The following is a 24104-nucleotide window of genomic DNA, read 5'->3' as shown; positions in this document are numbered from 1 at the left end:
TTTGGCCCGAAGCAGTCAATGACACAGACGCTCATCTGACACAAAGTCAGCAGGATTTCGCTGAAGTAAAACCCTGAACAACTGAGGCCGTTCGCATGGTTCTCGGTTTATAATCGCAGAGGGGGAAACCATCATGCCACACCCACGAAGGTCCAGGAATCCCTTCTTCATAACAACCGTGCACGCCTGTGAAACCTCACTGCACGTTCTCGTGTAAATCGTATTTCCCCAGTCGCCCAATGCCCACTGCGCTTAAGTGTTGACGACACACCGGGCACAGTTAGTACTGGAGCGCACGCTGGCCACAGGACAGAACCGCCGATTGGCTCAGAACACCCGGATAAGCCGATAAAGCCTGTTTGGCTGAGCACGTCCGCTCACTAGCCTGACTGCAGATGAGAAAAATACAAGGAACCATCACCAATTCATCACCAAGTAAGCTTGATCATTAAAAAAAATAAGAACATTTTTTTTAATTATTAAAAAAAATATAGGAATATATTCTATACGAAGATTGCATTGATATACTTTAGATTTAAAAACTGTCCACAAGTAATAAGGCATGAAACAAATTACTGAAGGGAAAACATCACTTGTTTAAAATATAAATAAAAGCCATGAAATGAGACAACCTCCCCCCCCCCCCAAATGAGATCCTGTTCTCTTACATATTCCAGAAATAATGTGTGTGGTTTAGAGGTACATGGCCCTGGTTTGCACACCAGGCGATGACTTGCAGTTCAGAGATCGTGTTTTTCCAGCCTTGTCCTCTGTCTGACCTGCCGTGGGATTCTCCAGGGTCATGCCACAGCAACGTCACCACCACCCCTCCCCCTCTCCCTCCCCCATCCCTCTCCCTCCCATTCGCCCGTGGCACTGCGGCCCTTAATAGCTTCCAAACCAAGTGCAGAAAAGCATGTGTTACCTCAGACAACGAGGCAGTACGCCACTTTACTTTCACGCAGATGCAGACAGCACAGCTGGGCTCAAAACCTAGAGCGCCAGGCTTTGATTTGTTTGATTAACAAAGCAAAGCCTACAAAACGTTGAACTGAAATTGCCCCTTTGGTTTACTATTTGTGTGTGCTTTCTACATTCCATATTAATGGGCCGTTAATTTCAAACTGGAGGGGAAAAAGACAGGTCAGTCACGGCAATTATGACTATACACAACCAGTTTCATTTCTGATCATTTATTAAGACAAACAGAAGTCAACTTATTTACACAGGAGAAAGAAAACAAACACAAAAACAACAAAATTGATCACCAACACATTTTGGCTCCAGTTCTTCAGCCAAAACTGTCCATAACATTAGACTTTTAAAAGGAGAATGTCACATTACATTGTAATATACTGTGTTCCTCCAAACCAAGTGAAGCTGATCAGAAGCGTACAAGCTTGAGTATTAAAAAAAGCTTTGCACAGTGTTTTTCCAGTGAGAGGAGGTTGCATAGGAGTTTGTCAAGTTAATTTTCCACATGGAGCAAGAGAAAACCCAATACTGTGCCAGAGGTCAGAGGTCACTGGTGCGTCCTGCAGAACAGGAAATGACACCAGAGAGTGCTGTGCTAGTCAAACGCATTTCACCTTTCAGACCGTTGCTAAAACTGACGTCAAATACCAGCAGCAATGGGGAATTCACAAAACATCGGGAGAGAGCCATTTTAAAGCACGTACTTTACACACACTTTAGTGGTCATGCAACACACAAAACCTACAAGGTCAGGAAGGACAAGACTGTGACGCAAGGGTTTTGAGCTCTAAGTAAGCTTTCAGTTGGTGAACATAAACTGAAAAGTAAATAGGAACAGTAAATGCATTTCCGGAGTCCCACCTGAATAATTTCCACATAAATCACAAAGAGCAGAACCGTTCTCAACCTCAACTCACTCACAGTAGAGATTTATCATTAAACAAGCAGACGCTACAGGCCAAATCTGCACCGATCCTTTCGGTAAAAGACACACAATAGGAAGCCCATGCTAGACATTTCTCGGTCTTAATCGGAAAAGAATCGTGAGCACTAAAGTCTGAATTATGAGGTATAGCCTATATGCAAATGCACTAAAGAGCACAATAAACTGGAAAGAGGCTTGGGAAAACAGGTGGCCATTAGAATGAGTTTATCCTTAAAAGTTGAATGATGAACTAAATGTTACCCATGGCAAATCAAAATGGCCAAAACAAGCAACAAATATCTCCAAATATTAACAGAGAATGTGTTTCATGGTTCTACAATGGCAGATGTAGGCTCCTGTTAGACTTCATGCAAAAGAGCTCTTCCCAAAACACAGCACTCTTAATACGCCACACGAAATACACCCCTACAAAGCAATGTTGTCAAAAAGCCAAGCTTCATGAACAATCAACAGCAACACAGAAACTGTACACAGACCAAATTAGCTTTGAGACCGAGAACATGGCTGTCAGACTGAGCAAGTGAAAACCACTGCTCCCATGAATTAGATACAGTTCTGTCCACTGACTTCAAATCCAGTCTTTCAGATCTGTTCAATGCAACTGTGAACCAGCACCGTCAGGTTCATAACTACAGAAGGAACTTCAGAAAATACTGGTCTGTTGAGTTTGACCCATCTGAAACCGAACCCCATTACCAGTCTGATACTTTCATTACAGCTGCATTAATCAGATTAGCACAACAGGATTGTGGTTCCCTCTAAATCTCTGCCCACTCTATCCTCAGCCAATATGTAATACCTGAAGTACACTCGATAGCTTAAGCAAAGTAAATCTTGTGAGGAGCATGGTCCATGAGGTAGTACCAGATAAGGAATAATGTAATGTACTAAGTAGTTAACAGAGTGTTGAACTAGCTACCCAAGTATCTAGTTAAGTAAGTCAACTGAGCCAGTTATCTGCTAAAAACTGTTGGCTATGGAGTTGGGAAATAGAACGTAACTCTGGCTAGTTAGCAATTTGGGTAAAAAGGTTTTCAGCTTGTTTAGCTAGCTACCTATCCAAGCTGGAACATAACACGATAAAGCAAATTAGTTATGGAAGACTTGGTAGTCGAAGCAAAAGAATTGCGCCTTGCAGGAGTGCCACTTTTGGTGTAAGGGTGAAGCCACACACCCTCTAACGAGAAGCAAATTTGTCAGGTGACTACATCGCCTCCATTCATTTTCAATGCAATTTCTTGTGGCCACAAGGCATGTTGGGATAGCAGGGCATGCGAGGCAAGCCGGAGAAGCGACCAGGAGGAAAGAAAGACATTTTTAATAGCATTACATTTACCAGTCACTCTGGAGAAAAAGAAGCCAAAACTTCCAACTGCTCCAACCTGAGGTATCATTACAAATAGATAAATGACATACATGTAGTACTGTTAAGTTAGTAGTGTTACATAACAGGGAGGTATAACAATATCTGTTGTTTTATTGGAGTGATCCGTGTCTGTGGTCCTGAAGAAAACGCATGTCCATTCAAAGTGCAAATCACATAGTTCTGAGCTGTGATGCAGGACAAAAGCACATTTCAGCCTAGTGTGATCAACAGCACATAGTCTGGGTGTAAACAATTCTACTGCAAACAAATGCACATAAGGGCTAACTGCAGAAAAAGGTTTAGGAATCGAAAAACAGCTTACATTTTGAAATATCTTCACAAGTTACGACTCAACATTCCTTGAGGCATTGCCGTGAGAGGTCTAGTGGCTATACGGAGTAAAATACAAATGAGCTCAATCCACCATCACAGTTCATTGATGCAAATGTGTACAGGCAATTAAATAAATGGAAGTGAAATACAAACATGAGAAAGACCATACAAACTGAAACTGATCCCATATAGTAGTAGGAGTGTTCCGCTCGTTAAACTTAATCCTACTGTACAATCCAATCAAAGGAGATAATTGTGTCCTTTAGATACTGGGGTAGACTGACGAAATCAAGCCAAAGCACTATATTAAGAGTTCCGATAGCAAGCTCTCGTTTTATAACACCATGCAGTTTTTATTCAAACTGATATTAGCTTGCTTCAGTGAACCTACTCTACTATTACCAGTTATGATATACACTGTACAATTCAATTTAGGCATTTTTTTCCTTTTTGGAGTATTGAAACAATGGTCAAAATTTGTCTTTAACTTGGAATCATAGTTAAAATGCAAGTGTTTTTATTTATTTCTCTTTTTACAAACACCCTTTGGCAAGTTCAGCTATCAAACCAAAATAAAATTCTAAAAAAAAAAAAAAACAAGACCTGGTCAAAACCTAGTATATGGCTGGACCTAACATACTTCATCTGGCCGACCAATGGTGTGACTTCATCACTCGGTCACTCAGTCACAGACATTCGCGTTTGTAGGGCTTGCCCTGCTGTTTCAGTCCAGCCAAAAAAAGGGTGAGCTGGCACTTGCATGTATTTATAAGTCAAAGAACAAATGTTGATTGAATCCCAACTCAGTTAGATTGCTTGCCTTTGACATTTTTACATCCCACTTGGAAAAGAATGTGTTCCATTATGCATATAGACATACTTGCAAGCAGGACACTTAATAGTAACTTATAATAGCTTTGAACAAGCTTAAGTATTCCAGTTTAGCGGATCCCTTTACAGTCTGTACCGTACTGTAATCTGTGGGCAAATGCAATGAATGAATAACTGGAAGGAATTGTTTCAATAAACATAAAAATTGGTAAGAATTAATCGAGATTAAATCTCTACAGGTCGATCCATCATTATACGGCATCCAAGAGTTATCATTCATCATTCTTAATCTCTCATGTTTAAAAACAGCATCTGAGGGAATAAATGCACACCTTCAACAAAAAAACTGCAAAATATGGTGAAAAGAGCATTTACTGCATGCAAAAATTGACAAATTAGTCACTCATCTAACTAATAAATGTTCCAAGGCACCAAGGTTAGAGGGGTAAAAACAGAAGCCATGCTTAATTTCAATTTTCAATACGAATGTCTTTTGTTACCAAAATCACAATAAAGGTAATGGCACATGTATGTTCAACAGTTCACATTCATAAATTCCTTTCTGCTACAGACTGAATCAGAAATTTTACCTTGGGCATCATACTTCTGTAAACTTGGAAAATACACCAAAAACATGAGCTTCAGTAACGGCTTTTGAGACCACAGATCTACAAGCAGAAATGATCAAAGTGTTTTTTTTTTTTTCTCGACAACAAGAACATGAAAGGATAATTTCATGGGAAGACTAGAAAACTTGGTGAAAATGACAAAATTGGTCCTGAGGTGTTGAATACAGGGACAATGACTCGATATACAATGTGACTAGGTGGCCTTGCTCTGAGAACCCTTGGTGAGAATGGTTAAAACTGGCTCAATCCAAAAGCCAACCCACCCATAGGAGCAGAGGACTTTTTTATGAATTGGCCTAAATAAAACAATATCCAATGGCAAAACACAAACAAAAGAAATCTCAATTTTCAACATAATCACAGAAATGAATCCCTAGGTTATCCATAGCTATTCCAGTATTACCACGTACAAATAAGTTCTATGCTAAATAAGGTAAACAAATTTCAAAAAGCAGTTTTAATTAGGTAGGCTTTGAAAAAAATGCACATTTGAAAACATAAACCTGACTTTGTGCAAATGCATTGCATAGGATATCCCATTTCCTGTGTCCTATGTATGCTCAAGTGGCTCCATTTAGGCTATTCCATTTCCTTTTTCTTCACATTTAACAGTGGAAGTTTCACAGTTCAGAAGATCAGTCCCTTTTTCCACCTCCCAAAAAAAAAAAGCAGAACCTCAGGCAATGGACGTAAACAAATCTGTGGAGAGAAAAAAGACATTGGTAAGAAAAAACACTTGAGTGTAACAAAAGCACAAATGGAGGATAAATGTCAATGTCCGTGGATGTTATGCGATAATGCATGGGGGAGAAGGATTTAGGGGGAAAACCTGCTGCAGTTGCAACAAGGATAACCGAGGACCATTATGCGTCAAACGCAGCTAGAAAAATGTACTAATTCAGCTACAAATGCCACGATTCCAGAGAACAAGGACAAACAGAAACCTGGAACATGAGCAGCTACATTCACCTAGTGGTGGTAATAGCATTTTGCCCCACCCCCACCCCACACACACACACATTACCTCATTACCACAGATTATCTGATTAGTGTAAGAAATGGGGGCCCACTGTGAACATCTTCACTGTGGAAGGAAAAAAGGAAGAAGAGATAATAATCCTTATTGTTGGGCTACTCAAATGTAATTACCGTCATCGGGTTAAATTATGCAGCACTCAAAGGACAGGCAAGCATTTTAAGGATGGGATTTGCTCTGCGCAGAATAAGCTCTGGGCCTCTCACAGAGGAATAGACCCACAGGACCCGGGCGGGTTCCAGTTCACTCCGGCTCCCCTCCGCCACGACCCTCAGCCGACGTGCTTTAAACTCCCAGATTTTCCCTACCTTCTGAATGAAACGGGCTATGAATAGATCTCCCTTTTTTTTTTTAAAAGGCTGCCGTTGGCTTAAGCAGGCCTGAGCGCTGGGTCTTTTTCAGCGTTGCGCAACCAAGCACTCACAGCGTAAGTTCAAAGGGTTCAGTGAGACTGCGACACAAAGAACGCGTCCGAATCCAGGCTGACATCTGTTGTATTTAAGCACAAGCCTTGGACGTAAACAACTGCAGTGCGCTTGGCTTTTAAAATGGAGGGCTGCCAAGGCAGCTCGCCTGGCTCAACCGCAGACCCCCCAAAAGTGAGCTCAGTTTCAGCCAGCGCCAGGTCTTTGTTTATCACAGAAGGCCTTCTTCGCATTTCAATTTGAAGCAAAGCACATGGGTTTCCATTTACACCTGTACATATTTAACAGTAAATGAACCTTAAAATTAAAAGTTCAAATGTAGCCTATAACTAATTTCTGTGGCCAATGCAAATGACCACACGGCAGGGATGCAATAGCCCTCTCTCCAGTGACACTCAGCAATTACGCTTCAGTGCAATTAAGTTTCTCCACATTCAGATATTCTGTGGAACCCATAATTCATTATATATTATTCTTTGCCCTTTCAGTTATTGCATCTTAATACATTTATAGAATATCACATGCTCAATAATGCTTTGTTTGCAAAATTTATAAATAATTTATACCCTTTTCTTCTCAGTAAACAGAGATAACGGAGGCTTGGCTCTCCAGACGGACATATTTAATTCAGTGGAACAGTAGTAGAGCAAAGATAAAGGTGACCAACTGCCATTATGCAAAAGATGATCCCAGATCTTTAAATGTTTTAGATAAATTTCCCTCAAACCGTTTTCATTTGTTTTGCTTGATTCAAAATTAAGAAAAGCAACAGTGGAACCATTTTGACAGGACTGCGCTTGTTTTTTTGTGCAGAATTTGTACTTTTACTATTTGGTCAAGTCGATGGATTTATTCTTCCTTCACTGCACCCAAAACCAAGGAATGTTGAGGTAAAGTAAATCCATGAGCACTTTCCTTTGAGCAGTTTGTTCCCTAACCTTTGTAGCACTTTGCTCTCAAAGCTTGTACAGGCATTTTTTTAGCAGATGCTCTTATCCAGAGCGACTTGCATTGTATCCAGTTATACAGTTATACTGGAGCAATGCAGGTTGAGTACCTTCCTCAAGGGTACAACGGCAGTGTCCTACTGGGGAATCAAACCTGCCTTGTACAACGTTTAGCGAAGCGCTGATAACATTGATTTTGATTCATTGATTTTTACCAATTTAATTCATTCACATGACTTGAACAAAACCACCACACAAGACAATGAAGGCAAACGGAACTACCAGCCAATGGGGACAGAATGATCAGACAATTGGCATGTCTGCCAGTCAAACAAAACAAGTGATAACAGTGCAAGCTGTGATGAGTTTAAAGCCAGCCTCCTCAAGATCAAGCAATCATTATGATAAGAGAATAATCCATGCCACTCGTACTTTGCATACCAACGATGGCCCCAAACCGAAACTGGATTTCCACAATTGCATAGTGGATATTCAGAAGGAACACAAAAGGAAGTTACTGATTATTTCCACCACTGTGGATTGATGTGTGCTGTCTGAGGCCTCCAATCCAATTAGGCAGTGCACTCAAGAAGCTCAGTGAATCAGCAAATTCACTACAAGGTGGTCTGCGGGTTAGGGAAAATCCCAGCTCAGTACAACCCCATTTTAGAAACAGAGATATCTCCGTCAACTTAAAATGGCCTCCCTCCTTGACAATGTGCATACCTCAGCAGAATGCCAGGGCTTTAGAAGTCAGAGCACAAATGGCAAAGACAATATTCTTTAAAAGAAAAGTATGTTAGAAAGTAATGTTAGAAAAGTACATTTAAAGTTCATGACTACGCTAGTCAATTAGAGGAGGGGGAAAAAAAACTCAAACACTGAAGCACTTATAGAAATGGTTAAATGAAGATTAACCATTGACATGAAAAACTAGAATCATACAACATAAGGACAATAAAACTAGGCAACTAGAAACAGGCAATAAAAGTAGTAAGCCTACTATTTTTGACAAGCGAGTCTTGAGAGACTTTCTGAAAGTGGGGAGTGATTGAGTGTCTGATATTTTGGGAGAGTGTTCAACAGAGATGGGGCTTCAATGGAGAAAGCCCTATCCTCCCCCCACCCAAGGAAGTCAGGAAAAGTTTTGGTTTTTGGTCTAACTACATTTAAGCTTAGTTTTCTGTGAAGGCACAGAACATTGACCAAGTAGTGGGGCAAATGGCACTACAGCAATCATAGACGTATCTGTGAAGCAGTGGGCTAGGCAAGCAACTGCTGTGTAGACTCTTCACCCTACCCAGACTTGAACACAGGCCAAGTGATTATGGGTGCATCATAACACAGCACTGAGCGGGGCATAGCGGGCACCTCTTCAGAGGATTACCAACGCACAGTTCGCCCTGTACTGTCTGCAGAGCAGAGATTAGAGTCCTGGGGAGAACATACAGTGTTGGCGTGGCAACAAGGTCAGATCTTTGTTGAAAAATAGACGAGGGGTCATACCTTGCAAGTGGAATTCCTGCAGGGACAGTGCGTCCACAGGGACGGCAGGTTGAGTCATCTCACCCACCTGTCCTGCCACACACTCCTGGTTTGGTTTCAGACCTTCCTCTTGCTAGCTACTAAAACCAACCCAACAATCGGCTAACAGAATTTCTGGTACGTAATAAAAGTAAAGTCCTATAATTGCTTCTCATAAATCCAAAGAAATCTATTTTCCATGAACTGCCCTATGATTACATCATGTGCAAGTGTTTTGAGTTTACCATCAGTTCTCCTGGCAGTCCATTAACCCCCTTAGGTTGTGTAAGGAGTGGGTTTATTTGCATTCATAAATTTTAATTCTAATTTTTTTAACAGTGAAATTTTCAAATCAATCTGGTCGCACAGTATACCGTTTCAAGGTTTTAAAACGCATGGTTCCCTCTAGAAACAGTAACAATGGTTCCTTATTTCGTAACTTGGGGAGACAAAGCAGGGTTGGGGCGTCCTCACCTATGCATTTCGGAAATCCAGACACGAATCACAGAAAAATCAGTATCCTTATCACAGCAAGGGCCCAGTACATGAAATCCAAAGTAGTTTTTGGTCCTCAAAAACATGCCAACTCAGATAAACATTGGTTGAATGTCCATTGTTTACTTAGCACTTCTCTGGAAGAATTATCATTGCTGAATGATTTGCCACTGCATACACGCCAAGAGTATTGTGTACATATGAAATGTCACCATCTCCAGTTTATATATACTCTCTGGACCTAGATGAGCCCACATACGAGGTTCTCTGACCAGTACTGGCTAAGCAGTTCCTCAGTATAGCCAATGGGATCTGTCATAACGTCTCCCCAGTACACAGCCAGCCAATGGTAAGCTATTATAGTGATGACTGTGAAGCATTTTAGCCAATTAAATTGTGCTCATAACAGCGTATAGGTTGTTAGGCTTGCATAAAAATACACACATCATAAACAAAGTTTTTTCAGTAAGCATGCTGACAATGAAAAAAATAGCCTCCATTATAATAAAGAGACTGAAGCCCCATTACCTGCTGTGTGAAGTTTGGTTCACTTTGTAAAGTTTACAGGTTCTTACATACTCTTGGGTCAACACACTCCAAAATGTCTAGCATTATGCAATTCAGATGTGGTTAGAAAATGCCAAAAGTGTGGATATCAAACAAACTGAAAACCCTTTGGCTCAGGAGCTGTGTCAGAAACAAAACAGCCTCAAAAACAGATCCATGAAAAGGTTTTTTTTTTTTTTTTTGGAAACTGCTTCAATCGGTCCAACTGCCTTTGCTTCTTGCAGCATTATTCCAGGAATCAACAAGTGCTCAATGTGTTACCTAGGAATGACTGAGACCATTGTATAAATCCAGCGGCTGTATTTTTATTGGAAATAATGTTGTCCAGACAACAGCTTTCGCATTGAGCTAATGTAAGAACATACACTCCATTTTCTCCCTTTTCATAGCAAATAGAACTAACCCTCCTAAAAGTTTATTCTGAAAATTCTTCTGTCAGGTCAGGTCCAAATTCCCCTTCCCAACTACCTTTGGTGGCAGAAAGACAGCAAGTCTGAGGATAGTACAATATCACAAAAATGATATCCTACAGTGTGATGTGGGGACTGAGAGGACCTCTGTTAAGGAAACTGAAGGCAATTGGGGAAATGAGGTGAAGAGGGTATAGTCACATACTAAATACAGAAAAAGCTTAAATTGTGTCATGTTAAATCTGTTGCAAAGTTCATTGAAACTAGCAAACATCCCACCAAGAAATAAATCAGAAATGAACTAATCCTTCCCTTTCCCATTGCTCAAAAGCTGTGTCAAGAGTGGACTGTAGAAACAAGTGATTCTTATGAATGGGACCACAAGGGGAAAAAGGGGGTGAGTGAAATGCTACCTAAATAGTTTCCAAATCTTCAAAGAAGATACACTGCAAATCAAATTGACCTATTTCGAACTGCAAATAAACGGACCAAATAAATACTGACTGGTGACAACTTCATGGCGCTGCGCCGCACAAGCCTGACACAAACACAGGCCTTCTGCACACCTGCTGCAATGCGTTCCGCTTTAACCCCCACGTCCCTATAGAACACAGCATGACGCTTCACATTACAGAGCTGCTGACATGCAATGCTGGGCCTGTGTTTCTAAGCGCCAGTGGTTTGTCCTGCCCTGCCCTGCCCTGCCCTGGTTCACCCCATCCGCCTGCTGTTCCTCAGACAACCCGGCTCTTTTCCCACATACATGAACACACCCCAGAGAGCCCCCACTGAAAACACGACCTGTTTTACTGAAAACACGACCTTTTTGAGTCATAAATAAACCTTGCCATTCTCAAACGTATGGCATTTATGCACAATCACATACAAGCATGGAATCCAAGAGAGTGAAGTCACGGAGTGCAATAACATGTCAAATGACCACAAACTATCATCATGGACCAATTTGTTTAAAATGACAGCTTTACCAGAAACAGTTACCACAAATAAATGACTGAAATCAATGATTTTTTTAAGCTAATGAACACTTCATAAAGCTACAGACATTGGAATAAAAATGTGTATATAAAAGTATATAAAAAAAAGAAAGAAAAAAAAAGTAAAACCAGAACACTGATCAACCTTACCAAAAAAAAACCCCATAAACGTATAGCCTACTACACAAAGGAGTCTATATAACCCTGCCCCCCTAGGTTAAAAAAATCTAATTAATAATTCAGAGAACCGTACTTCCGGTAAGGCCACTTCAAAATGGATGCGAGGCATGGTGATAATTTGTTCCGGTGTGAAATCTGTAGGCCATTTCTTGGAAGGCACAAACCGTACAAAAATTGTCACCAGAAGAGTTACAAGGGTCTCTCTCCTGTACAAACACTGTAGGAGCAGTGGGAGGCACACGTGTAGGCTTACTGCCAATGGAGAGCAGATTACCCAGAACACCCCCTTCACAGGGAGCCCCCTTCCCACTCTTTGGTGGATAAACACATTCATTTTAATAAATATTAAAATAAAATTTAGAATGACACAAAACTGTAGAGAGAAAGATACGTAGAGATATTCATTCAATTTTGGATATTTTCTGCCAATTCAATGATCATAGAATAAAAAAAAATGGTAAACAGACATTGGAAAAGGATCATTCAACTTAAGTTAATTTATTGGTGGTTAGAAAAATACAGCCACAGCCACACACCTTTTTAAAATTTGCTAGAGAACCACTGAAAGTTAAAGGTAATTTTCTTGAGTGCCAGGAGCTTAAAACTTCGAGTTCACATTTTTCTGGCCGGGTTATCCTTCTGTAGTGATCTGCATCACTTTACAAAGCTCCTGTTTCTCTGGAATGGCCATGATAAACAGAGAGTTTCAGCCAGAAGGAAGTTAAGGGCTGGCCCCAATACAGCAAGTGTTCTGAATGTAGCAAGAACACTGCATTGCAGATCGCCATTGAGACCCACCACAGAAATAAGCCCTTCGCTACTTAACTCCACGCACAAGTTCTTTACGCGGCATCACCCTTTACGTTAATCGCTGCAGCAGCAAATGTTCAGTGTAGTAGGAAGTCACACACAAGCACACACAATTCTTCAACAAGTAGGCTTAATGTTCCTGTGAGTTTAAGGGTGGGAGCCAACTGTCAAACACAGCATTAGTTAGATGTGAACAAGCCACGCTTTGGCACAGGCTGCCTGGAATCCCTGAAATCCGGTTTCTGGATAACACTTCCAGCAACACCTGTCAAGTCCAGGGCCTTACTTATCAAGCGTACACACAAATTTAATGGTCAACAGCGTGCAGCGTAAACAATGCATCGAACGCAAACTTTCAGCAGGAACATTCACACACGTTTCACAGCACACATACGAACACTCCCTTGCGGCTGAATGATGGCAGGGTGTGGTTAATGAGCCATCAAGATGCAAGGAATGAAAGCAGAAGACAATACAATAGACAGAGCCTAATTACCATCTTGGGTTTCAGCCTCATAAGAGTCTTAACTGTCTTGATCACATTTTTTCAAAGGGTGGTTTTCTGGCAGTTTGAAGACATTGTCTTAGTTTTGTTCTCAACTATCCCCACCTCTTGGCCAGGTCTCCCTTGTAAAAGAGATTGTCTCAATGGGACTCTCCTGGTAAAATAAAGGTTAAATAAAAACAATTAGCCTATTTTTCCTTGAATGCGTGTTCCCATACGCAATGCTAGCAGAAACACTTTAAAAAAACATTTTTCCTCACATATATTGGACTAACCACTTTCTTACACCAAATGCAACAAGTTACAAGTGCTGCTTATGCTGATATTAAAGGTTTCTGCAAAACATTTTCAATACCCAAAAGTTGACACTGAAATCAGATAAAATGATAAATCAAGTTTATACAAATCCTAAATTTTTTGCATGGGAATAAAACATCTGCGCTTGCGTCAATAAATAAGGCCCGTGGGGCTCACGCCTTCAGATGAAGCACGTTCAGCGCACCAGAGACCTGATTAGCATCGGTGCTCGGGGAGGTTTGGTTGTTACAGGTGATGAGGGCAAGGCAGGGAGGGAAGGCAGGAGAGGATCCAAAACCGTGCAGAGCACAGCCGATTTAGATTATGCACACAGTCGGCTCCCACCCCTGCCCCAGGGGGAGGAAAAAAAACCCTGAAATGTAGGCTAAGAGGCGGGGCCTCAGCTGCAATGGGGAACGCTGTGCTCCTGGGATATGGTTTCAGAGAGAGAGACGGAGAGAGAGAGAGCACATCTGCTCACGGCGGCATGGTAGCCAACACAGCCCGAGAAACAGACGCCCAATTAAGCCTCCTCAATGAACTCGTGCGCTGGCAGCCACAGAACATCCCGTCCCCATGGGCAGCCTCCCATGTAAGGGGCCGCTTACGCCGCAACCTTCGCCCTCATACTGAAGTGCGCCAGTCTGTTTCCTAGCATCCCTTCTGACAGCCAGCGTATTGCAGATTAGTTTCAATCTGGTGAAAATCATTTTTAGCATTTGTAATGGGAATTAAACAATTGCCATTCCTAATTGCTTTCAACACCTCCACTCCCTTGTCACCCAGGAAACAAAACTCTCACAAGGTTAGCATATAGTATAATGAAAGACATTTAATAAACCACTGGGGGGGAACATTTAAAAGTAGTAAAAACCAGTACATTAAAAACAAAGGCAAGCACAAGAGAATGACATAAAGATTTACCACAACGACGACAACACTGAAAATATATAAATAATCATACTGGTACCTGGAAAACAAAGAATGCATTCACTCAACTTCTGAACCTCACGCGGCACACGTGACCTGGTCCATTCGGTTCTCTAGTTCGAAGGCGTCGGGCCGGTCCTGGGGGTTGACCGCCAGCATGTCCTGGAGGAGCTTTCTAATCCCATCAGACATAGAAGTCCTGCGTTTCTGGGGGATGTGGAGCACCATCTTTGGGTTTTCCAAGAGCGCTTCCCCGACTGGCACGATCTCGGTCCCCTGCCGCACGTACGTGCCCAAGAGCTCCCGCTTGGACTCGGCGTCGATGAAGGTGATCCTCTCGATCATGGCCCATATGATGATTCCCAGAGCGAAGATGTCCGCTTTTGCCGTGTAGTGGCCCTCCCACACCTCGGGGGCCATGTAGAAGTCCGAGCCGCAGGCCGATGACAGCCAGAACTTGTTGACATTGACGTTCTTGCTCCCGTCTTCCCCTTCCTTTTCCCTCCCGCCCAGGCCCGCGCACACCTTGCTCAGGCCGAAGTCGGCCACCTTGAGAACGGGCGCGCCCGACTTCTCTGAGATCAGGATGTTGTCCGGCTTCAGGTCCCGGTGGACAATGTTGTTCTTGTGGAGGAAGGCCACCGCACTTGTGAGCTGCAGCATGAAGCTCTTGTTGGTTCGGGGGTCCGGACGGCGAGAGAGGATGAACTGGTTGAGGTCCCCGCCCTCACAAAACTCCATCACAAACCACAGGTAGCAGGGCTCCTCGGGGTACCCCAAAACTCTCTCACCTGCAATGGGATCAGACAAAGCAGTCACTGACTGACAAAGATGCTTTGGAGTCAAAAACCTGGACCACGTTCAGGTAGATAAGATATATCACTGATGAGACTGCCCTGTGTGCACAGAGTCTCATTTTAAATTGGGTTTACAACACTAGAAAACCCACTGTAAATAAAACACAAAATTCCTCCATAGCTTGGCAACTCCTCCCCAAATGTTTTCCCAAGTAAAATGTGCCACAGTTACTTGGGATTTTTATTAATTTATTCAAAGATAATAAATATATAATATATAAATATGCTATAATAAATCCAGGTCCAAAACTCTGGCCACATTTACTTGTATGAATAGTTTGTCTTGTATTGTAGGTCAAAGGGTTAAGCATCTCAAAATTATGAACCTGGAAAGGTCTAATCAGATGCTCATAGTCCTGGTCTTACAACAGTTAGCCTAATGGTTCTGCAACACTCATAAAGACCCTTCAAAAGTGGTCAGTCTCCCAGGACATAGCATGCCAGCTTTATCTTGTTCTCAGTGCGATTATAGTTTAACCACCCTGAGCAGTGCAGGTGTTCCTGAAGGAGCCGAGGGCGGACTCAGCAGCAAGTTGTAACTCCTCCACCCAATTACCTGTGGGCTTAGAGTTGGAAGAACCAGTTTCTCCTAGACCTAAATGTGCTTTGCTTTCAAAACCTCCATAGTTTAAAGGAGTGTCACAATCACAGTAGTTTTGAACACAAGTCCTTCTGTGCTAACAGAAATTAAGATTTCTACTCATAACTAGCTCAGAAAAACAAAATGGGCCTTCAACTTGTGAGCAGATTTCTCTTACATGACCCCGATATACCCGTAAAACACGCTGCAGAAAACCGATGCAGATTATACTGGCTCAATCGTTCAGCTCTATTTGTATAATCAAATCTGCGGTCTTTAGCTAGTCAGCAAAATGGTTCAAAGTGCTTTAACGTTTTTAATTTGTGCAGACTCATACTGCTGTCAGTTTGTGCTAAATTCCAGACAACAGCATATCAAAACATGGCACAAAAGCAATAAAAGCAATACCCATTTAAAACCAAGAGTTTTTGAAAAGATATGGATCTATAATTCTTAGTCACTAAATCATACAAAGATCTTGTATGGTTCAGTGTTTCTAGCGGTTTTTGAATGGTGATTGCAAATATAGGTGATTTTCCTATTCCCCTGCTTGGTAGTTTGGCTTAGAGAGAGTAGTGTCAAATTGGAAAAAAGTGGGTTAATAGTTTGAAAGAGCTAGAATTCATTCTTGATGCAGCAGTGATAAGAGGCAGAGCACCAAAGGGACTTAATTTCTTCACATTACTTATTCCAGACATTTAAGCTTAAGATCCTGAAACTGTATGTGTGGCAGCTACTGTTCCAATAAATATAAACAATCACCAAGTCAGTCCAAATTTACCCTTCAGCCTGCCAACATATTTCATACAGCAGAACAATCTAAACAATTAAGAGTCTCCAAAGATAGCTATTCTTCAATATTATTTGGGTCACAGGTGAATATGAGCCATTTCCTAAACAAAGTGAAGTCAGCTGTGAGTGAACACATCAACACAATAGAAGTGACCGGGGATTATTCACTTTGTTTATACCAGTTCTCGATGACTTGTCATACACATGGTTTTAAACAGGGTTAAATCGACACAAAATTCACAGCCTCAGTGGAACATAAATGAGGTTTACACAGTCTATAAATGTAACACGACGCTTTCGTCATAATGGAAGTACATTTGTTATCAGTGTATGTTTTCAAATGCTGACCTATTTAAACTTAAACGCAACGCCCGAACAAGGGACGGCATTGATTAGAACTGCACAAAGCGCCTTAGCCAAGAGCGTTAGCCAAACGCATTACAAAGCTTCCTGGGTACAAGAATTCTTAAGACACAAAACAGATAGAAGCGACAGATAATAAACGCAACCTGTTTTAGGACAACGCCTCTGTGTACATCAATATAAATATTTAATTCGCTGACAAGTGTTGTGGCCGGATTGGAACACTTATATAACCAACTAAAGAGGAGGCCTGCAAATGAAAGAAGGTAACAATCGCCATTAGAGCCGCTTCCATACCGAGTCAACTTCTACAAGACCCTCACAAAGCCCCCCATCCCCCTCCAGAAAATTACATAATTCGAGACCCCACTATCCCAGCATGCTCTGAATTTAAAAAATAAAAACGGATATACCACTGTCAGCATTGACTACATATTTACAACCACAGATTTAATACATTTATCTGCATAAATACTGGAATTTTTAACAGCAATTCCCGAACACCATAAGACTAAGAGTAAAATTAAAGACTCGTTTAAACAATGGGTGATACTAAGTGACACAGCAAGTATTCAGCAGCATACCGTGGCTTATTAAAGCAGATACAACTGCCCATTTATTTCCCTTGAAAGTAGCCAACAGTTACATATGTTCAATCTTTGGACATATGAGTTCAGTTATTAGACTTTGTGTTCAGTTTATATTCGATTAAATATGCAGTACAACTCAAATGGTCACCGTTGTATTTGATAAGACAGGGACTACAACGATTTCCCAGCACTTCTCATTAAAACAACTGAAATCAATTGTGACGATGAGAGTAGCAAACAGATTCAGATTGCTGGCCATTGTTTTTAAGAATTTACCTTTAAGTGAAGTCTCCACCAACCGCAAATACTGCCTGGATCGCTTGTTCCCATGGCTCATTTTCTGTGCCAAACCGTTCTTTTGCAAAACGCATTCTTCCAGCTGCACCACATTCTCATGTCGCTTCTCAAGGCTTGTCAAGGCCCAAAACTCGGCGAGCGCAAGCTCGACATTTTCAGGAGCGTCGCAGCGAAGTTTCTTTACCGCTACCCTTGCACCGGACCTCCGCGCAATGGCCTCGTACACCACGCCATAGCTTCCTCGTCCCACCTCTCGCAACAAACTGTATCTCGGTGCCATTACCCTACGCTCCAATTTCCCGCTCTTACGAAAGCTGCCGGGATAGCGGTCATCCTCCATTAGAACGTCATTGTCTTCTGTATTCGCTACAGTCAATGATTTTAAAACATGCACCTCTTCCTTTTTGATTTTTTCATTCTTCAACCCTAGCACCGAGCCGCTGGCTCGCACACTTTGTTTCCGTCTCCTCCCCTTTTCACCTGTATCCATGGGCTTCTTCGTCAGGTTATAACCAAACGTTTAAGAAAAGAAGGGTTTTCTCCACACATTACTCATTAAAATGCTTCGATTATTTATTCTACAGAAAGAGGGTTAAGCGAGAACTTCCGTCTGGTACTCATTAAAAAAGTTCACTTCTCATCAGGAGGCATTCTTCGACGTTCAAATTGTTTGAACTAAATAGACATGACTGTCTGAACCATTGAACGAGGGGGAGGGCATGCTGCGACTGCACCATTCTTAAAGCAGGGGCGATTGTAATATAATGAAGTTAGATATAACCACAAAGATCAACACATGGCACGATATTTTAAGCATAAAACGGGTACTATATTGAACTGAAATATATTGCCAGGCATATTTAACATTGCACTCAACTGAAAATGCAAGTTAAAGCTCACATATACGTATTCTCCGCTATTGCTATTATTGAGACTGACCCAGATGGTAGTCGTAACATTACTTATATACGTGCTAAATAGCTGTTTTGATCAAGAAGTACATATCTAATACTGGTCAATGTGTACCTAGTTTAACGAAACAGCATCATTTTAATGTGTACATCCGAAAACTAGGCTACATATTCAAACTACAATAATCAATATGCCCCTTTGTTCTTTTCACAATCAGTGAAAATAATAGTAACGTGTTTTGGAGTGTTTTCAACCTTTCTGTGCTTGTTTCTGTGCTTCCTTTTCATTATCCGCGTTTAAATACGCGGATAATGATGGAAGGCAAAATGCATTTTTAAGAATGCTATATATCTTTGATTTTCTAATGTCACTGATGTCCCCATACTTCCTGGGTTTCTAACATGGTTTCTCCTGCCTATGCCTGCATGGCCTCTCACGTGTATGCCATGTTCTGAGAACATCACGTGTGGTAGCACATGAAATGGCAACTGATTTACGGCTTGCTTGGATGCGATCGAATGCAGACTTGACTGGTTCCTGATATTTTCTAAAAAATAATTTACACCTTCTCTCTTGAAGTATTCATGTGAGGGATGATGAGATGGTAATGATGCTGATAATTATTTTTCTTATTATGGGTCCCTATTATTATTATTATTATTATTATTATTATCATCATCAACAACAACAACAACAACAATAATAGTAGTAGTAGTAGTAGCAGTCTGCCCTAAAAGTATCTGGATCTTGCCGTAAGGCATAGAGCTACTAAATTTGGTGAATAGCCTGCAAATATCACTCACTAATCAGTCACCAAATCCCATCCTCTTTGACCACATTTTGGCGCTATAACAAGCTGTTTTACATTTTGGCCTGTATCTCATGAACTATAAGGCCTACAAACATGATCTCTTTTTTGGAAAATTCCTTGAGGCATGCAGAATTTTCAATGTTTTTTTTTTTTTTTGCCATATTGGATTTTTCTCAATTTTGTGGTTTTTGAAAAACTTTTTCCCCCTCAAACTCACCCTACACTGTTTAACTGATTGTCATGACCTTTGGGCTGAAAATGAAAAGTTTGAATGAACTCCCGAAGACCAGTGGGTCATTATTCATGAAACACAGGATTTTGACCACTTGGAGTATGCCGAGAATTTATGAATATAATAATTGTAATCCAATGTGGTCGGCTACAAAACACTTTCAAAATTTCTGGTGAATATGGATAAAAAAGATATGATGCGTAACCTTTGAATAACTCGTATGACCTGGATGAAACTCACATTCCTTTGTTTGTCTGACATCCACAATATATATCATGGACAAATAGCTGTGCTCTGTTGTGCCACCATCAGATTAAGCATGCATTTTTCATATTTTTCACTCTAACTCAACTGCTTGGCCCACATTCAAAATCCTTCCATTCAAAGATTCATCTGTGTGAGGTGTTTTTTGTGATTCATTACATCACGACAAATGATACTTAAGACAGGATGATACATAAGACATTTGTGTACCATTTTCCCAATACTGCCCTGTTAATTGTCGTTTGCGGCTATTGTTGTTGTTGTTGCTGTTGTTGTTGATGATGTTGTAGTTGTTAATGATAAATTATGCTTGTGATGGAACAAACAGTTGTATAGGATTCCAATGCTAAAGTAAACTATAAGGCTATTCTTTATTCTATGACTATTCCAGCTAATTACAGTCAGGGCCCTGTTTCATGATGCAGGATTACTGTGTTTGCTGGATAGCTGTACCATCAGGAAGGGGGCCTCAATACATCACAGAACAGTCAATATTTTGAACAGAGTGTCAGAGTGAGGAAAAACAAGTATTTTTAAAAAATATTTATCTTTAAATATACATTAAATGGAAACTATCGTTCAGCCCCATCACTTGCATGGTAAAATAATGAAAACAGACATGGACAAATATACGACACAAGCATGTATACACAATATACAATATTGCAAAGTTCTCCAGGCATTCGCCAAACCCAAATTCGTCCATCAGACTGCCAGATAGTGAAAGATTCATCACTCCAGAGAACGCATTTCTACTGCTCTAGAGTCCAATGGCGGTGTGCTTTACACCACTCCTGCCGATGCGTGGCATTGCACATGGTGATCTTAGGCTTGTGTGCGGCTGCTCGGCCATGGAAACCCATTTCATGAAGCTGTCGGTGAAGAGTTTGTATGCTGAAGTTGCTTCCAGAGGCAGTCTGAAACTGAGTAGTGAGTGTTGTAACCAAGAACAGACGATTTTTGCGTGCTATGCGCTTCAGCACTTGACGGTCCCATTCCGTGAGCTTGTGTGGCCTACTCTTCAGTACGACCCATTCTACTGCCAATGTTTGTCTATGGAGATTGCATGGCTGTACACTTGATTCTATGCACCTGTTATCAATGGGTGTGGCTGAAGTAACCGAACCCACTAATTAGAAGGGGTGTCCACATACACTACATGACCAAAAGTTTTTCGTTACGCGATTTCGGAAGGGAAGAGACCCAGTGAAACTCCAATAACTCTTACATGAGATTGGGGTTTGGGACCCACTGGCTGAAGCCAAATCACAGCCTTCATTCAGAGTGGGCATATATAGCAAGGTGTAGGAGTGCTTTCCTGGTGCCATGACAACGCACAGTAAGACATTACAGAAGACAGCAAGCCATGACAAAGCTGGCTCTTAGCACAGGCGGTGTGTGTAGTAGATCAGAGACGTGACCGTTGACCCGATGGCTCATTATTTATTTATGAATATGACATCGTAAATGAGGGACAAATAGTAGGGCAGTGGATGACAGGATCTGCTGTGACCTAATTGAAAGCCATATATTTAGCCCTGTGCTATAATGGGTCATCAAAGGCAAGCAGGAGGAGGTGGTGGGGTTTGCCCTCGAATGTAGATTCCGCTAAATTCATTGTGGGACTATTCGCAAGCAATGGGCTTGTTCAATTCCCCGGTCAGCCCTTCTGTACCATTTCATTTTCTGCTGTGATTATCCCCATTTATTACAAAATTTGGAATGGCGAATCATAATGACAGCTCCCGTTCACTCCCATTACTTTATCGCACACTTCTTTTCTCTGCGCAGTCCCACAGCCAAGCTGCTCGCATATGACATTAAGACTAAAGAATGGGTGTAACTGGTCCCAGCAGACCAGAGTCCCGAGACTACTGGGATCCTCATTGCATGATGATTACTGTGTGAATTCTGTGTGGATACTGACCAGTCAACTCAACGAGGGCCAGCAATGAACTGGATTAATTTTTTAACTATTATTTGAATTGGCAGACAGAATTCTAATTATACTTAAAAATAATAACAGCACATGCCAAACAACCGATAAATTCCTAGTAAACAAGGAGATGATTAAAGAATCAAAAAGAGTTTGTTTCTTTTTGGACGAAACTCAATGGCTGCATGGAAAAAAACAGCCAAGGGAGAGGAAAGACTGTATATGAAGAGGGAAGACTTTAAGACACATTCTGGTTGACATAAAGCAGATGGCATATATGAATGTACCTAGCCATCATACAATATGTCAATTAAAGCAAAATGATAATTAAAAAAAAACATTTCTGTCTCGCTCTGACCATGTACAGATCAAATGTACTAAGCTGAAATATGCCATTTCATCAGAAATGGTGTTCACCTGAGGATGTCATTCTGAAAACACATCCACACATCCACAGAAGGGATTTTCATAAGCAGGTGTATTTTGTTTGATTCGCTTGCATGTTACTCACGTTCATGGACATAATGAAAGGTGAGAGGAGGGACCTGTGGAGAGAATGCTTGTTTTAGACCCTGCAGCAGCACCTCCCCCAGTTCTTGTTTATCTCACTACAGAGTGTTATATATCTCAGCATCAGATGTTGAAGCAACAAAACTAAGTGTTGCATGTAAAAAAGCTAAAGTAAAAAATGCATGTTGGATGGGTTTAATATTTTCAGCCAGTCTCCAAGCCAATACAGTTACCTGTTTGATATGTTTAAACAACTTACATTTTCCCACAGACACAGGGAAAACTGTGATGGTCAATACCATAATGTATAAATAAATAAATAAGGGCATTTTTCTTGATTTGGCCCTGTACTCCACAATTGTAGATTTGTAATCAAACAATTCACGTTCGGTAAAAGTGCAGATTCTCTGCTTTTATTAAAGTGTATTTTTTATATATATATACATTGATTTTACCATGTAGAAATTACAGCACATTTTATACATAGTTCCCGCATTTCAGGGTACCGTAATGTTAGGGACAAATGACTTCACTGGTCTTTCTGATTAGCCAGGTGTGTTCAATTGCTTGCTTAGAGATTTCAGTAAATCTACTCTTGATTCTTTTGCTTTTGATTGCCTTTGGAGGTTGTTATTGCTGTTTTTCAACATGAAAACCAGAGTTGTGCCAATGAAAGTCAAGGAAGCCTTTATGAGGCAGAGAAATTAGACAATCAACTGTTCAATTATCGCAAAAGGGCCAGGTAAGCCAAGGAAGACCTCTATAGTTGAGGTCAAATTCAAAAAGAATGCTCATCATAATGAAGGAAAACCCCCAAGCACCCGTGTGACAGATCATTGCAAACCACTAGTTAGCTGCAAAAAACGGAACAGCCAGGTTATAGTTTGTTATGAAGTATCTGAAAGAGCCTCCGGAGTTCTGGAAAAAGGTCTGATCAGACCAAGATTCACTTGTTTTAGAGTGATGGCAAGAGCAAATTGTAGAGGCCAAAAGGAGCTGGCCAGGGTCCAAAGCATCCCCCTCATCTATGAAACATGGTGGTGGGGGTGTTCTGAAGTGTACAGAAGCATCTTATCTGCTGAAGTTCAAGCAAATGTCTCCAAACTCATTGGACGCCACTTCATCCTACAGCAAGACAATGATCCCAAACATACTGCTAAAGCAACAGTTTTTCAAAGCCAAAAACAGGAACATTATTGATTGGGCAAGTCATTCACCTGATCTCAAACTAACTGAACAGGAAATTTCAGGCAAATAGCCTGAAGATGGCTGAAGTACAGGCCTGGTGCACCTGGCGATGTCCATGGGCTACAGACTTCAAGCAGTTAATATCCCAAACATTATGGTGCCCTGAAATGGGGGGCTAAAAAGTGCTGTAATTTGTACGTGGTGAAACCGAAATGTATAAAAATATCCTAAATGATAGCTGAGAATGTGCACTTTAACCCTATGTGAATTGTCTGTACTCCAAACTAATTATGGAGTACGGAGCCAAATCAAGATAAATGTCTCCGTAAAGGCCCCAAACATTTATGGAGCTCATTGTATTTTCCGGTTAAAAATATTTTATATTCTGTGAAAGTGGTATAGCATGCAGTTTGCCACAGGGCTGAATTCCGGAGCCTGTTTTGTTCAGTCTGTACATGCTCCCATAAGGCTGGGATGCCGCTGAAACGTTCCAGTGAGACTGTGGCCGTGGTTAAGCTGAGTCATCATCTAAAAACAACAAACCTAAGGTTCATCTTTAAGAGTGAACTTA

At 41.2% G+C, this 24104-nt stretch overlaps 1 protein-coding gene across 3 annotated transcripts; it reads right to left on the bottom strand.

Annotated features, from left to right (window-relative positions):
- Positions 1-1177: 1177 nt before the first annotated feature.
- LOC135237302 (serine/threonine-protein kinase 35-like) lies at positions 1178-18393 on the bottom strand. 3 transcript variants are annotated; one of them, XM_064304320.1, is made up of 3 exons: positions 17660-18393; positions 14242-14992; positions 1178-5779 (listed from the first exon to the last, which is right to left on the bottom strand). In XM_064304320.1, the coding sequence occupies exons 1-2, from the start codon at positions 18168-18170 to the stop codon at positions 14280-14282; spliced, it is 1224 nt and encodes a 407-aa protein (XP_064160390.1). In that variant the 5' UTR covers positions 18171-18393; the 3' UTR covers positions 1178-5779; positions 14242-14279. The 3 variants fall into 3 exon arrangements, with proteins under 3 accessions (XP_064160390.1, XP_064160391.1, XP_064160389.1); XM_064304321.1 differs by lacking the exon at positions 1178-5779 and adding an exon at positions 12133-13128; XM_064304319.1 differs by lacking the exon at positions 1178-5779 and having other exon boundaries at positions 14084-14992; positions 17660-18392.
- Between the last annotated feature and the right edge of the window lie 5711 nt (positions 18394-24104).

The sequence above is a fragment of the Anguilla rostrata genome, chromosome 13 (genome assembly GCF_018555375.3).
Source record: "Anguilla rostrata isolate EN2019 chromosome 13, ASM1855537v3, whole genome shotgun sequence".
Taxonomy (NCBI): domain Eukaryota; kingdom Metazoa; phylum Chordata; class Actinopteri; order Anguilliformes; family Anguillidae; genus Anguilla; species Anguilla rostrata.
This window is presented reverse-complemented; position numbering and strand designations above follow the sequence as displayed.

Bases quoted from the DNA above. Each gene is read 5' to 3' on its own strand.
- LOC135237302 (XM_064304320.1), bottom strand. From the start codon at position 18,170: ATGGATACAGGTGAAAAGGGGAGGAGACGGAAACAAAGTGTGCGAGCC. The intron at 14,993-17,659 runs GTAAATTCTTAA...ATCCCATTGCAG, and splicing joins GGTGGAGACTTCACTTAAAG to GTGAGAGAGTTTTGGGGTAC.